Source organism: Drosophila yakuba, chromosome 2L (assembly GCF_016746365.2).
Source record: "Drosophila yakuba strain Tai18E2 chromosome 2L, Prin_Dyak_Tai18E2_2.1, whole genome shotgun sequence".
Classification (NCBI taxonomy): Eukaryota; Metazoa; Arthropoda; class Insecta; order Diptera; family Drosophilidae; genus Drosophila; species Drosophila yakuba.
The window spans coordinates 10,992,873-11,008,979 of record NC_052527.2 but is presented as its reverse complement, the minus strand read 5'-3'; the positions used below and the strand labels follow the sequence as shown (position 1 = coordinate 11,008,979).

Genomic DNA, 16,107 nt, shown 5'->3' with positions numbered 1-16,107 from the left:
ATTAGGCCTGGTCGCATTTAAATAGACTGAATTATTAATGCAGAGGCGCAGTCCCGCGAGACCGACAGGGATAACTTTGGAGGAGACTGCGGAGGTGGAGCAGCAGGATAGTTAGTTGGAGGAAGGGAGGCTGATGCTCGGGGAGCGTTCACCTGATTCCCCGATGGATTCGCGCCTGGCTGAGATAATTGCCTGCTCGACTCCAGGGGCAACACACCTGTCGCTGCTCCTTTTGCCAGAAAACTCCAACACTTGGTGACTTTTTTTTTGTTGGTTTTATATTTAGAATTTTATTTTTTTCAAATTTATGCTAACACACCCGAGAGATCGGCTGATGCGTAGATGCTTAGACGCTAAGAGATTTCTGCTGCAGGCACAGGAATCGCGATGGATTACCGCAGGAGCCCTTCCCTTCTCCTTTTTCCCAGGTGATTCGACGCCCCCATTTCGGCTTATTCACCTGCAGGCAGGCCTGAATTTATCACCTTGACATAGACAATTTGGCTCATCCTCGTTCCGGCTCTAATAGATTAATTTCGTTTTGTCATTCGATGGCCCGCGGCTGCCGCGCCGCTTTTCACGCGGCTTTTCACTGACTGTCGCAGGGTTTTCATTCAGGGTGCGGAGGCAGTTCATAACTGGCTAAGGGAGTAAGGGTAGATGGATGGCGGCTGCAAGCGCTGGAATTACTTACGCAGGAAATTGGAAAATGAAGAAATTTAAAAGTAAATTGGAAGTAATTTCCTAAATGGCATCGTTTCAGATGATAGCTCCGTGCGATAGCTGAAGTTAATAATGTACCAAAGCGGGGGAGAAGTTTGTCAATCTCACTCTGCCAAGATATTTATGGCAGTTTCAATTGGCAGCCTGAAAGTATGCAATGCTGAAATTGCTTCACAAAATATGTATATAAAAATATCTTAAAGAAGCACAAAGAGTAACGTGAGTTGCTTTTAACAGCGTGTGTATGTAATATGTTTGCGAAAAATACTAGTTATTTATATGATTCTGCACTCTAAAACACACAACTTATCCATTATATCAGCGAGACTTCAGCGATGCCAACATACCGCTGTCGCTCAGAGATTTCCACTAACTGGCTTAGCCAATTAAGCGACGATATTTATTGGCCAAGCTGCCAACTGACAACTTTTGCTTACGGCAAATCGGTTCCGTAACGGAGACCCCGGCCAAATTGACAGCCAACCAAAAGTCAATTTCGTACACCATCAAGAGCACCCAATAAACCCCCATTAGGGGCAAAAACAACATCGGCTGGGAAAAAGGGAAAACTTTTTCGGCAGCACACAAAACCCAACTGAAAGTGACCTCAAAGTGGAGCGTTCAATGCGTTCCCAGTCACTCAAGGACCAGCATTCCCGAATCCTCCCCTGAAACCCCAGGAACCTCCATCCTGGAACTCGCAGTGAGAGAGACTGGTCAACCACAAAACAAAAGTAACAACGTTTACAACTTTTTAGATTAGATTAGTTTGCTAATAACAATTAGTATTTGTATTTTATGCTGTTAGCCAACTCGGCAGCAGACAGAGATAGAGAACAAATGGTTCAGCTTGTTGTTATCCCCTCTCTCTTTTTTATGGTCATTAGCAAATGAAGTTGGAAAGCAGAGGAGTATTGGAGTGTATTCAGTGGGGTCAGCAACAGAATATGTTGTCCATGGAAGTTCAATGAAAAAGTTGCAAACTCCCATTTGAGAATTTCTATCACTTTATTTGCCAGTGATGGAAATACATGTTTCAATCGAGAAGAATCAGTTGGCAAGGTGGCATTTATATACTGCAAATATAATTTATTAAAAATAACCACTTATATTTTGGCAAATAAATGTATGTCTAGCTTAAGATATCAATCAAGTTAGACCTCAGATTTAGGTCAAGTAAATTGTATTGTAATATGTCAGAGATGTAGACTTTTCTCCCCCAAACCAAATTCTCAATTAAGTTTTGTACAGAATTTACGGCCTACGCAGCCCTTCTAAATGGGAAAGTCGGTAGATGTGGTTGTCTTCGGGACGGCAAACATCGACTACATAACGTAAGTCCTGCATTGGAAAAGAAAACCCCCTAATGTGCCAACTAATTACCTCAGATATGTCCCGGAATTGCCAAAACCCGGTGAACTGGTCGCCGGAACGTACATGGAGACCAGTTTCGGCGGCAAGGCGGCCAATCAGTGTGTGGCAGCTGCCAAATTGGGAGCCTCCACCGTTCTGGTCGCAAAGTTGGGCAAGGACGAGTCCGGGGATGACTACCTAAACCACCTGCGCCAGCACGAGGTGGATGTGACGCACGTCCAGCAGGTGGAGAACAATCCCACGGGCATGAGCGAAATCGCGGTTTCCGAGGAGGGAGAGCAGTACAAGATTAACGTGGCGGGTGCGAATGCCTTTCTCACGGCAAAGGATGTGAGCCGCGCTAAGAAGTCCTTCCAGGACGCGAAGGTGCTCCTCTGTCAACTGGAAACGGAGATGAATGCCACCATGTGTGCGTTGCGCCAGTTCAAAGGGGTTTCCCTGCTCCACATGTCGCCCATGCGAAAAGACATTCCAAAGGGCATGATTGGTTTGCCCAGTATTTTAGTTATGAACCAGGAGGCAGCCGCCAAGCTAACCGATATGGAGGAAGTGAAAACCCCTGATCAAGCCCGATCTGCAGCCGCAACTCTTATTGAAATGGGAGCCAAAAGCGTGATCATTACCATGGGCGAGCAAGGAGCGGCTTACATGGCCAAGAAGAGCAAGGATACGTGCACCCTGGTGCCCGCCTCCGATGTGCCGCACTTGGCCGATTCCTCGGGGGCAGGAGATGCCTTCATGGGCAGCTTGGCCTACCACATAGCTCGGTTCCCCAAACTGTCCACCGAGCATCACATCAGTGCGGCCCACTCCTGCGCCGCCTACTCCATGGGCCGCCGCGGCACTCAGCCAAGTTTTCCCGGCAAGGAAAGCGCCAAAAATGACCTTTGCTTTTCGTCACCCACCTTCAGTGTCATTCCACCGTCTAGTTCGCGAAATGAAGAGGATCCTGAGGTGCCAAAAACCCCACCGCCTTCAATAGTAGCCACTTCACCCGCAGAAGCTCAGCCCCAAAACGAAGCTGTGGAAGAACCTCCAGCACCTCCACCGGAAAATCCGATTCTAGAAGCAAATCAGCCGAAAGCAGTGGAAACCGCCGACGAACCACCGAAGCCCGTTGAGACCACCGATGAACCTCCAAAGTCTGCGGAAACCGCAGATGGAGCTGCGAAACCCGCCGTGGAGACTGCCAATGAACCACCTGCTAATAAGGCATAAAAATCAAATATTTGCAAAGAAATTATTAAATAAGTTTCTAAGGTTTCAGAGAGCCATACTTTCATTTGATACTTTTTTATTGCCCATAAAATAAATATAAATAATTAAGTTATTAAACACATCTACGAAATTATTAATCTTGAACGTTGTCTGTGCATTGCAGCACCCAAAGTCCCACGCGTGACTCGATCAAAATGGAGCTCATGGAATCGAACAGTCCGGATTCGATCAAGGATCAGCCGGATGCGGACAACATCAAAATGTTCGTGGGCCAAATACCGAAGACCTGGGACGAGACGCGGCTTCGCCAAATGTTCGAGCAGTTTGGACCCGTGCACACACTGAATGTCCTGCGGGACAAGGTCACATCGATTAGCCGAGGTGAGTCTCACAAGATGGAAACCCTAGCTCCGGGGCATACAAATGGGCGTATTACTCGGAGGGTTTCAATGAAATTTCACAATGTCCATCAATTCTAAGTTGCCCCGGCAGTGCGGATAAGCATCAAGTAATATGATTATGCTGATGGCGAACCCATCCACATTAAGCCCAAACTCCCGAGCTCAGGTGTTTGGGGCAGGAATGCAGTGTTGGGCAAAGTTTTGGCCAGGGTAATTGGCCATAATTGTGCGTGTATAAGCGGGAAAAACTTCCACACACCCAAACACACACACAAAGTGGCAGGATGCAGGACATGAGCATGTTGCTCTGGTTAATTTTTGACTGTATTAGAATAATATGCGCATTTGCTTGCAAACTTTCCTCGGAAGCGAAAGGTAAATTCCATTATGCATATTTATGGTCTAGAGGGGTTGAAGTGAGTCCTGCCCAAAAGTGTGCGTATGGGTGGATTAATCCTCAGAGCAAGGTGTTCGAGCACGGCTAACTCGGTGATAGCCACCCTTTCAGATGTGTGGTTTGTGTGGCTCCGAGTCGGAGAAGGATTATAATTTAATCGTTATAATGGAGCTGTGTTGAGTTATGTGGGTCAGAAGAGCCGGACTGCGTTCGAAGTTTCATGACATTATCGCTGGTGAACCAAGTAAAATAAACATAGATGGTCAAACACAGAAATATAAGGGAAAAGCATATTCTTTTAGTGCTAGTTAATGTATGTACTAGAACATGTTGTATCATATATTACACACATATTAGATAAATACGTAGCAAAACATTGTATTCAATTACGAGTTACTTTTTGATTATTTTCACAACACTTAAAATCAAATACTTATTTAAGAAAGAGAGCCTATGCTATATACAGATCTTAGGTTCCTAAGAATAAGCGTAAGAACTTGAAGACTTGGAAACGAAATAATATAATTTAATCGAATCCTCACACAGTCCGTAGTCTCCATGATTTTTGTCCACGTCCCATTTGCTCCGCATGGCTTGCATGAAGCGCTCGTCCCGTGTCCAAACTTTTGCATGCCAATATAGATCTATATCTATCTAGCTTTACGACCCGATAAGCCCTGCCCCAGAAGCATTATAAAAGGCTACAAGCCAATATTTATCGAAATAAGAGCTTAACTTTGTATTGGTCCACAGTAAATAATATCTAATGCATCCGATTAATAAATATATATAGTACAGTTTATATATAATGTGCGTTCTGTATCCATATGTTCTGTGCTACTGTCTATCGACTCGTTTGAGATGTATTCGATTTGTATTCGATTGTTTCATTTTCGTTTGCAGGGTGCTGTTTTGTCACCTACTATACTAGAAAGGCCGCCCTGCGCGCCCAGGACGCGTTGCACAACATCAAGACCTTGGATGGGGTAAGTACCTCCCAACAGCCTACACCCTACACCCACTCACACACACACACAGCCAAACACACACAGTGATTCAACACCCCTATACCATCTATGTAGCTTGAGTTCTGCCCGTTCCTGTTTCCTGTTCTCTGTCTCCATGTATGTGTGCATTTCTTTTCGTATTTGCGTATGTATGTGTGCGCGTGTGTGTGTGCCTTTTCTTCGTAGTTCACATACACACATGTGCCCAGTACAGTTACTGTTACTGTGTTTGTGCGCCCTTTTGAATAATACAGCTTGAGAAAGTCAACCGCTTGCCACCCGATCGATCGATGACATACTTTCAACGCATGGTTTTCGGGGTCGGGCATCGAAATTGGGTGCGCTGGGACATTGGTGGACTATTGGTGTATGGCCAACACAAAATGTAATCATCAGTCAATTAGTGGATTCAATTATTGAGGACAATCTCATTGTTAACGTATTAAATGAAGCGTTCCACGCACAAGCAAACACACTAAGATTGCCAAGCGGATTGGATCACCAGCAGGGGGCACGGGGAGTGGGAAAGCCACCGACTGATGTTACCCTGCACAGTGGTTCAACCATTGAAATCCGCGAAAGGTGCAGTAAATATCAAGGTTGTGAGTGACTTATACCATCCTGACAAATGAATGTAAATAAAACTAAACCGAGCTAAATGACGACTTTTATAAAATGATAAAAAATTACATACATTTAGATGGTTTTTCTATCAATGTAAGGCTTTCATATTTACAATTGTATTAATAAATAGATAGATTTAAGAGAGATATTACTGGATTCAAACAATTTTCATTTATCTTGCAACCACAGTTGGCACTCGCTCCATCATTTACATATTCAAATCGTTAATGGAAAATCCATATAGGAACGTTCGGCCAGCACTAAAACAAAGACCCCAACTCACACAATTTGGGAGGAATGGGGAATGGGGAATGGGGCCAAAGGACCTGGCCAAATGGCGCCACGTGTGTAATTGTCAAAATAATGACCACATGTGTGTGTAGCTGTGTGTGTGTGGGCAAGGTGGATCTTTGTTTGTATAAGTAAGTGCCTGGTCGTCCAGCTATGTGTGTGTTAGTGTGGGTATGAATGCCACTGGGTGTGAGTGTGTGAGCATGTCTGATCCTTTAATGCATTTGGCAGGCTGCCCTCAACGTAAGGGACATCGATGTCGACAAGGACGTGGGGGTTCCCGTCAGCTCCGAAGCTACTTAATTTACCTGAAATAATCGATAGGTAAACAGACGTTAAAATGTCCCCATTTCCACATACACACACACATGTTGGAAATGGCCAGCTTGTCAACGGCCACAATAAATATTTTGTTTTCAACTGCCCGTTTTCCCTTAATAAATACATATGTGTGAGTGTTAAGTGTCCAGGGCAAGTGCTGTTCTTTTCCACATTCTTCCTTTTTCTGGCACGTGTGAAAAGATACAGTTGCACGCCTTGCCAGGAAAATAGGGCGTTTCATTTGTTTAGGACTTTAAAATGAATAGCCCGCAAATATGCAATGAAAAATTTAATTGTCTACCATATAGTGTTCAAATTTCTTCAATCTTGATCAAAAAGTTGGAACATCTAGATATCTTAAAGTTCTTGTCTTTTTAAATCAAATTCCTAGGTTTATAAATTGAATTATTTATAGTTGTAGTCCATCTCAAGGTATCGAGTAGTTCAATCAAATGAAACTTTTTTTCAGTGTTTCCACAATTTATTTGAGCAATGTGTTGTTGGTTTTTACAAAATCCAACTACTAACCACAATATTTGGAAAGCTAATTGACAATCGGAGAAGGTCTAAAAACAAACTTGCTGCAAATCGCATTATAGCCTCTATGCCATTAAATTGAAAAGGGTTTTCCATTTAGGATTTAGCCTACAAACAAACATTCACACTAGTTAGACGGACAGCTAAATGAAATGCCAGAAAAGAGCAAATCAAATTGAGGCAGACGGCCATTTTGCTCATTCAACTGTCAATTTTGAATAATAGAGCAGCAAAATGGCGCAACAATAAAAGTGGAAAGGGGATTCCGAGGGGCCCAGTCGGTGGCTGGACCAAGGACCAAGGACCAACTACCAGAGGCGGTGACATTTTCTCGTAATTTGTGCAGAAACCCTTTGGCTTTCCCTTCGGTTCGGTTCGGCTCGGTTGTATTTGGCTTGAATAGAGATGCGGGAAAGCCTCAACCCGTAAGCATTTCATTTCAATTTGCTCTGAACATCATTCAGTCATTGAGTCACTTTGTCCGGAGTTGGACAGCCACATGCCCCTTCTATTTTTTCGTCCTGCCAATGGGAAAAGTTTCCTGCAATTGAAGCTCCATTTTCTAATATCGTTGTAAGTATTATTATTATCATTTCCGCTGCTCGAACCGTTTGAATGAAAAGTTAATTGAAATCAAAGTAATGGCCACTACCGGCTGACTGAACCCAGTATCAAGGACCAAGGACCTTATCAGTTCGCACAACGAATGTAAAATAAATGGGAAATTTGTTAAAAGCTTCTCGCATTGAATTGCATTTTTCAAGTGCTAATGGCCAAGTTAATGAAATGGGCTCTCCGATTCCTTTTAGTTTCGCCCACTCTTTTTTCATTCCGAGCTGTTTCATTAGCGATTTTCATTTGCATTTGGCCAAATTCAAATCTAATGAGATTGAACAACACTTCAATAAACGATTGAAATCATTGTTTGTCTCACAAGGACTCTGATCTGTTGCTCGTCGAATTCGTGGGATTGGGTTAAGCAAACAAAGCTAAAATTTAAAGTTATCCTACAGAGCTTTGATATGTTTTATAATAAAACATTTAAAAATAGTTTTTCTCGTTTCTTCCTTCGCTTGGGAATTTGAAAAAGGTGCCTCTATATTAAAGTTAACACTTTTTGTGTTTTCCATTCACACATCTCAAAAATATTACACAATTTTTTAACAATTTCGTTTTCCTCCTTCTCTTTGACAGATGCACCATCCCATTCAGATGAAGCCGGCGGATAGTGAGAACAGAAATGGTAAGTTCCTTTTTAGACATCGAATCCAAGGATATTTGCTCTTCTTCCGTCTCTGTCCCACTCTCTCCTGTCTCTGTCCCTGTCTCCGTTCTGTTGATTGCTAGTTTGTGCTTTTTTTATCAGTGTGCACGAGCCTTTTGGGCTTAATCACAAGCAAAGATGGGCGGGGTGGTGGTGCCTGTATTTGATTACACAAAACAACACATGGAAAAGAAATTCGAACAGGGAATGCGGCAATGAAAATGAATAATGCTCAAACTGACAGGACGGGTGGATGGAAAAAAGCGGAATGGAGAAGGCTAACTGGCTACAATCGTGTATTAGTTGGATTGTGTGAGACCAATAAATCGATTAGGGTGAGTGCTGAAAAGAAGGGGGAAAACATGGAAGTCTGTCGTTGAAAAAATGCCAGCAAAAGTTGATGAAATATTACTTTTAGAAAAAAAGTGCCTCAAGCTTGCACAGCGCATTTTGTGCGGCTTGCAGAATATTATTCTCTTTAACGTTTTAAGTTTATGCAAAGCATCCCATGTTCTGTATTCTTCAAGTACAGCTTACAAAATATTCAAAAAATTCCTTTCACGTTTAAATGCTTTTTAGATTAGCAAACCCATTATTGCTTTGCTAAAACCTATCCACCTTTTTGGAATCCCACAAATTCGACGGCAACTGTTCGCCGTGTCCTTCTTGCGTCTCCTTCTGGCTCTCCGCTTATGGGCTGCGTTTCCGTTTCCGCTTGGGCGTGTTTCCCTGTGTGTGTGTTAGTGAAGCACTGCGTGCATGTGACTTCGGAATTTGTTGTTGTCTCTCGCATTGCTCGAATGCAACGGAAATGTTTAGGGCACCGTTCGCATTCACTTCGATGTCCATCGATTGTTGTTCCTTTTGTGTTTTCCCGTGCTCCCCTTCTTACATAATTGCTTTCCTTCGCCTGCGATTGCCTTCAAGTGGCTGAAGGGCCAACCACCTCGCAAAGAGAGTACTTTTCCCCCTATCCACCGCAGCTCACTATAGATATCCAAGTGATCCAAAACAGAGAACTGCAAGAGTGGCATTTTTAGCCACCCTGATCACACTCAACAATTTTGAGTGCGGGTGCCACTCACACCGGTTTTCGCGGGTACATACAAACACCCGGTCAAAATATTCGGGTGTCTGCAAACACCCTGGTGCCTGCGCACCCGAATCAATGCGGCACCCTACGTCGCGGGTACCAATCACACTCGCCACTCATAACGAAGGGTAGAGAAGGCAAACATGCAGAAAAAGGCAAGTGCCTTTTTCTCGGAAACACCCGGGTGTTGTGCTAAACACCCGGGTGTTTTGGTAAACACCCGGGTGTTTTGGTAAACACCCGGGTGTTTTGGTGAACACCCGGGTGTCTGGTAGACATTTGAGTGCCTGTGGTAGGTAACATACGAAAAAGAAAAGTACATTAAGTACTGAAAAACGAAATATATTATGCCAAAAATCTGTAGAACTATGCATTCTATTTACAGAAATTTAACCAACACGAAATAGACATTTCTTTTTTATATCTTATATTATTTGCTTTGTTAAAATTTTTAATATTTAATTACCATATTTAACTTTGTATGTATAATTTTTCTTTTTAAAATGATAAAAAAAAACAATAGAAATAGAATTGTGTTAATTAAGTATAAATACTATTTAATAATATACATAATATATTATTTAATAATACATATGTAAGTTTGTTTTTTGTTAAGACATTAGATACATCAAAACGCAAAAACATGTGCACGACCTTTTTCTTGGGTGTTTCCATTCACCCTAAATTTTTTGGACCGTGTCTCGCTTCCACCCATACAATTTTTATGCATACAGAAAAGTACCTGCGGCCGTTCCTTGCTTGCGCGTCACCCACCCTAAACTTCTTTGCACAGCAGACACCCGGGTGTTTTTTGTGCAAGTACAAAAAACACCCTGGTGGCAAAACACCCGGGTGTTTGTCATTGCTAAATTTAGGGTGTCTCCAAACACCCGGGTGCGGAGACTCCCGGTGTTTAGCGGGTACACTTAGGGTGCCGGTGGCTTGCTGCAGTTCTCTGATCCAAAAGCCATTTGAGCGTGTTCTTGCCGCTGCTTTTGTTTCTCCTCGATTGCGTCCGATTGCGTCAAGTGTGTACGCGTGACAAAAATAAATCAAAAAATTAAAAATACGTAACACGGAAATTTTATGGTAAATTAACGAAAAATTGGCACCCATCTGAGCGAGAATCTCGCTCTCAGTTCGCTTTTTTTGGTTCTTGCTTTTGGTCTCAGCGATTAATAAACGAATTATTAGCAAATGGCTTTACTAAAATTAAGATAAATGGCCGAGAGTGCGAGTTCTTGAAAAATGTTCTCACATTTAGCTCAACAAAAATTATAAAAATTCAAAATTGCACTTTGAACCAATTTTGCAATGGGTTGTCGGAAATTAATTGCTAAATCTAGCATAAGAGAAAAAACAGTTTGCTCAATTTAAAAAACCGAGATACGTAATTTTATTGTAGCATTAAGACAATTACATGCACTTAAAAAAAATAAATTATAAAAAGTTCAATTGAATATAAATTTGAATTAAAAATCTGCAAACAAATGGGGAACAACCCATGCTTAATACAACACAATTTGATATTTTATAGCTTAAGTTATACCTATATCATATCATATATGCTTTTTATCATTATTTGAGGTCCCAAACATCCCAATCTCTTCCCATATACTTTAAAGACTTTTGGTGAAAGCCACGCTATACTCTTCGGTTAGTGTATTGGCAAAAAAAAACAAATGCTTAACATTTTCAAATGCCACACAAATTTCCCAAAATGCAACAAGTGCAAGACTCGCCTTACTACACACAAATATCGCCCCCTCTCTCTCATTCCATTGCCTGCCTTCTCTTTCACTCTATGCATCTCTCACTCACTCTCTCTTTAGAACCGTGCGTGTTGTGCGAAATGTTTTGGCGACACTTGACAAAATGCCAGAAATTCTAAATACTTTTAGCTGCCGTTTGTCGACGTCTGTGTAGCTGTCCGCCTTTTTAGCCTGCCCTTTTGGCTTGGCTTAGTTGTCGAGTTGCTCAGGATGCCTTGTTTTGTTGCTGGTCTTGCCGGCATCTTCTGGCCATCGATTGTCGCCATCTCTGTCGCACATTTTGGCCAACTATCCGCATGCGAAATCATCGCAAATTAATGAGATGCGAGCAAATGCAAGTAGATACTCTTAGGCAGGTTTTTATTTATGAACACCATTTTATTGCTATGCCTTTTGCCTTTTGAATTAATGGGCTCTATGCTTGGCAAGTTGTCAGAGGACGAATCAATTTGCAAATCTTGATGACAAGAATGAACAAAGAAAGGGAGTTTTTAATTGAAAATTGGCTGGAATAAAATATCTAAGGAATACAAAATATATAAGGCATTAAATTAAACTTAGCATATCTGAATATTATATGTATGTCAGCAAACATATATTCATTACTAGGCTATTAATCTTCACTGCCACTTAAGCATTCGTCAGATTCTTCAGCGCTTAAGCGAATGTTTTTGTGGCGGTATCTTCTGATCTGAGAATGCATTTTCATGTTGCAGTTTCAGCCCACATCTGTGTGTGACCCGATATCTGCGAGATACTGAGAAGCTCAACTGCCGGTCACATTAGCACACTTTTCGATTCAATTATTAAGAGTTCTGCGGGCCTGGCAGCGAAAACAAAGCGCTTTTCTATGTTCACAGAGTTGGCCGCTCCGCACTGCTCTTCAATTGATTTTCGAGCTTCCCGCTTGGCGTGATCGCTCGTTTAGCTAGATACATAGATGTAGATACATCTGCAAGATACACAACTATACGCCCAGTATTTTTTGTAGCTCTGATGTTAATTGCTCGCGTCTCGAAACCTTTTAGGTCGGCGCGATCTTGTCAAGCGGGCACACAACTTTGACTTGGCATTAAATGTGTTAGAAAAGACGATTGTCATTGTTGTTGCTGTTGTTGTTAAATCTCGAGTCGAGCTTCACATGAGGCGTAAAAGGGGGTGGGACGGGGCGGTCCAGGGGGAGACTCGTTTGGGCAGACGTGCAAAAGAGATTTAAGCTAAAGTGCAGTGATTTATGTAATGTCATACCGGCTCAAACTGCTGTAAATTCACAAACTTATTTCGTGAATACAAAATGTATTGTTTACCTGGCGTGCAAATTAAAAGCCACTAAGCTAGCCAACTGATCAAATGACTTCATAGCAAACATATTATTAAATTATGAGAGTTAAGTTTATTTGATTTTGTATAGCTATGGTTTACTAGCTGTAGTACTAGCTGCAATACTTGCCTTAAACCCATTAATACCTAAGTATAGATAAATAATGGGAAAAGTAATTTGCTAACTTAATTCTAACTAACGCTCATATTATTAGATTAAATTATAATTAGATTTATTTTTTAAAAACAAGTTTAGAAATTTAATAAAAACCTATTAAACACATACTTTAAATTAATAAAAATAAAACTATTTGCTTCATCTCTTATATTACTAATTAAACTAACCCAGTAATAATAAAATCGTACCAGTAACCTAGAGCAATCGATTCGTGTTTCCGATCCCGTGCGGAAAACTGCTGAGTCAACCCGGTACCGATTTGAAAGAGACAGGAATACGGCCCCAAGAGAGAGACAGAGAGAAGCGCCCGAACGGGTGAGAGAGCTACTCATACTCATATGTACCAAAAACTGTCAACCGCTGATGACTCCCCAGCAAACATAAATAAACAAACAGCCAAAGGCAACGAGCGTGGCTAATTGGCTTTCAAGTGAGCGAGCCACAAGTGTCCGCAACAGCTGTTTAGACAGAGAGGGCGATAACGCAACAGAAAGAGATAGAAGTGGAAATAGAGAGGGAGAGAGAGCGAAAGAGAGAGCCGGCAAGAGCGGCGTTGCCAGTGGCAAATGTATCTGTATCTCAAAGTGCAGCGCAATTGATCGCGGGGCAAAGTGTAGTGCCCGCGGGCTTTTCAGTCGATCGGTGATCGTCGATCGGGAATCGTTATTCGTTATTCGTTATTCGTTAGTCGATAGTCGCGCCCAACTATCCGAAAGATACGTGCCGTAGTTTGTCATTTATTCGCGACACGATCGCCGTATCTTTGTATCTTCGCCGCACGTTGTGGTTAGTCAACTATGTACAAATGAAATTCTTTAAATTAAATATACGCCGACCGCAAAGCCTTAATTGAAAATCGTAACGTTCGCACTGTGTATCTCGAAGATATTGATAAACTATTGGCACAGCCAATTGATTGAATCGTTCACCCATATGTCTCGCTGTACGTTTATACGCGTGGATCGTACTTAATCATTATTGATTTAGTAATTAAGAAAACGATTTCGAAACTGACAACTGTGCGGTGTGCTAACTAACTGTTAGTTTGCTCAAAATAAATCAATAAAATTAATTAACCGCATAACGCAATAAAAGCCACTTGTGGAGAAAGTTTATACAATTTCACAAGTGCCTAAAGATTATCATTATTTTGCTATAGTATTGGAACTTGTAGATATAGTTGTTAAATGTATTTTTAAAATCCAACACAAATTATGGCATTTATCTTAAAAAATATTGTGAAAGGCATTAAGATATCCATCCAATTATCTTTAAAAGTCGCATTCCTTATTATTTTCTTTGGTCAACTTGAAGAATTTCGCCATAATTCAAAACTTAGCCCACATTAAGTTAATAGCTTTGCTAAATCTACCGCAAATATCGGGCAAGCATACCTCGGACATATTTCAATTTCGATTTCTAGGGGGTGCCCGAAATAAATGCCATTAAAACATTAATTTCTCATGCCAGAACAGCGAAGGCATTCGCAGCCCAGTCGATTGGATTTGTCATCCCGTTTGGCAATTGCCAAAAAGTAAACACGGCGGAAGAAATGACAACAGAGAATGCGATGAAATCGAAAACGAAAACAATATGCAAAGCTCTTCCCAAACGAATAATTAAGTGCAAAAGGAGCAAAAACAAGAGCCAGCTAAATAAATTATAATCTCGGCTGCAGTTTGAGTCATTCTCCGCCGGCTTCTCCCAGTGCTCCCAGTTCTCCAAGATTCTCCTCATAGTTTCAGCGAACCGGCTGTGGTCTCAACCAGTTTTAAATTCATTTTCATTATAATGGGGGGTTTTTTTTTGCGCAAAGAAATTAGCTTTTTCTCCGGGCTTCTGTTTATATAAGTCAAGTCAGCGGTTTGGTGTTTTGGTTTGCAGTTTGTTTTGCTTCGGCCATCTCGTATCTACATATATCTTTCTACTGGACTGTAGATTCTAGGCAGAGATTGCGTGCCATTTGCGATCGAGTGGGAAATACCACTGAAATTGGAGAAATTTCGTTGGTTGCGTGTTGAAAGTGCGTTGCATTCTGTGTTGCAATTGCTGTTGCATTCGCAATTGCAATACCATTCGCAGCTGCAGTTTGTCATGTGTGGCACAAGGCATTTCTTACGCTTGACGAGCGGTAATTGAAATATGTGAATAATTGCTAGATTTGTGAGCCAAAATGGCAAGCCGCATGAAGAAAGATGCATGGGAAAGCCGTAGAGATGACAAATGACCGGGGAAATTTCTCCACACGGAGTTGGCTTTAGTTACTGGGCATACTCTGACGATTCCTAAAGATTCATATAAAGCTAGTTTATTTTAAAAATCGTCTTGAATATATTCCTATATGTCAGAAGCAGTAAACAAATTAGATAGCCAAATGAAACAACTGAAATATATAGTTAAGTATTTACACTCGGCATTCAACTTGAATTAGTCTACTTGAATCAATAAGTTGGTAAATACCATAGTAAGTTGAGGCTCCATTTTCAGACAAATTCAATTTTCTTTTGTTACATGCACTCCATCATAATTGATAAGTTCCTCGTTCAAACATTTACCAAGCGTCTTGAGCAATCCGTATTGCACAAAACTCTTTGCAGAATGAATTGCAATACCTTGACAATTGTCATTGTTTGAGTTAGAATTATGCATATTTTCATGGACCTTTGTTGCAATGAGCACAATGGGCCGACTAGTTCTTCTCGGACCTCCAATTAGGTGTAGACAATGATGGGAACAAGTTCTGTAAAGAACAACATTGTGCAGTGTTCAAAGTGCTTGGAGACAACAATTAATTGAAGAAATCACGCACGCCCAACGGGGCTAAAGGGGTTATAAATTCTATGGAAATGGGGAGCTGAGGAGCTGAGGAGCTACGAGAACAAAACAGAGGCGCAAAGTGAATGACAACCAATTCCATGATGACTTCTGATGGACAAATACGGCTAACGGGCTCTATGACCCAAAAGAATGAGGGAATACTGAGACATGTTTTGCATACACTAGCAGATACAAATTTTATTATGTATGCCCTGCAGTTGTTGCCGCCTTTATGGGCTTCTTTCACTCCAATTGTGGACGTCAGCTCCAATCCTTCTGCTCTTCCTTCCTCCCCCTTCAATTCAGGGAATTTTAATTATTATTTTCAATTATCGAAAATGGTCTGTGCGTCTGTTCTTTTCAAGTGTTTTCGTATTGTATCTGTATCTGCAGCAGTGGCTGTATCTGTATCCACATCTCTGTCTGTAATTAGGGGGCGTATTGTTTTATAATTTCACTGCCCCAACGCCCCTTTTTTTCACCATTTTCTCGTGGCACATGGCTTGTTTGTGTGCTTCGCTTTGATATTATTGAAAATTTCTGTTCCATTGAACGTTCCGATAAGAACGGTGGTTCTTGAACCTGCATTTACTCAAAATTTTACTCTTCACGAGTCAGATGACAGAATTGTATATAACATTCTGCTGAATTATGGTGTGGCTACCAGAGCTTTTAGCCAAAAGCTGTTAACTGTTTAATTAAACAACTGCCGCGAACGAGACGCACTGTATCTGACTGCTGAAATGCGAAACGAAAACAAACATAAAGTT

At 41.5% G+C, this 16,107-nt stretch overlaps 2 protein-coding genes across 8 annotated transcripts in view; both read left to right on the top strand.

Annotated features, from left to right (window-relative positions):
* Positions 1 to 16,107, top strand: part of LOC6527376 (CUGBP Elav-like family member 1) — a 50,997-nt gene that overhangs the window by 7,105 nt on the left and 27,785 nt on the right. For 4 of the 7 annotated variants that reach the window (XM_015198181.3, XM_015198177.3, XM_039371305.2 and 1 more), the window contains exons 3-5: positions 3,479 to 3,696; positions 5,017 to 5,099; positions 8,088 to 8,136. In XM_015198181.3, coding sequence (XP_015053667.1) covers positions 3,479 to 3,696; positions 5,017 to 5,099; positions 8,088 to 8,136 — 350 coding nt within the window. Of the gene's footprint in view, positions 1 to 3,478; positions 3,697 to 5,016; positions 5,100 to 8,087; positions 8,137 to 13,157; positions 13,307 to 16,107 lie in introns of those variants that run through there. The other 3 variants (XM_043206853.1, XM_015198179.3, XM_039371306.2) reach the window with 3 other exon arrangements.
* On the top strand, positions 1,877 to 3,396 carry LOC26536002 (ribokinase). The gene is made up of 2 exons (XM_015199196.3): positions 1,877 to 2,057; positions 2,112 to 3,396. Exons 1-2 carry the CDS (start codon positions 2,002 to 2,004, stop codon positions 3,313 to 3,315), a joined length of 1,260 nt encoding a protein of 419 aa, XP_015054682.1. The 5' UTR covers positions 1,877 to 2,001; the 3' UTR covers positions 3,316 to 3,396.

Coding starts and splice junctions, on each gene's coding strand:
- LOC26536002 (XM_015199196.3), top strand. CDS start 2,002: ATGGGAAAGTCGGTAGATGTGGTTGTCTTCGGGACGGCAAACATCGAC. Junction 2,058..2,111: donor GCAAACATCGACTACATAAC/GTAAGTCCTGCA, acceptor TAATTACCTCAG/ATATGTCCCGGAATTGCCAA.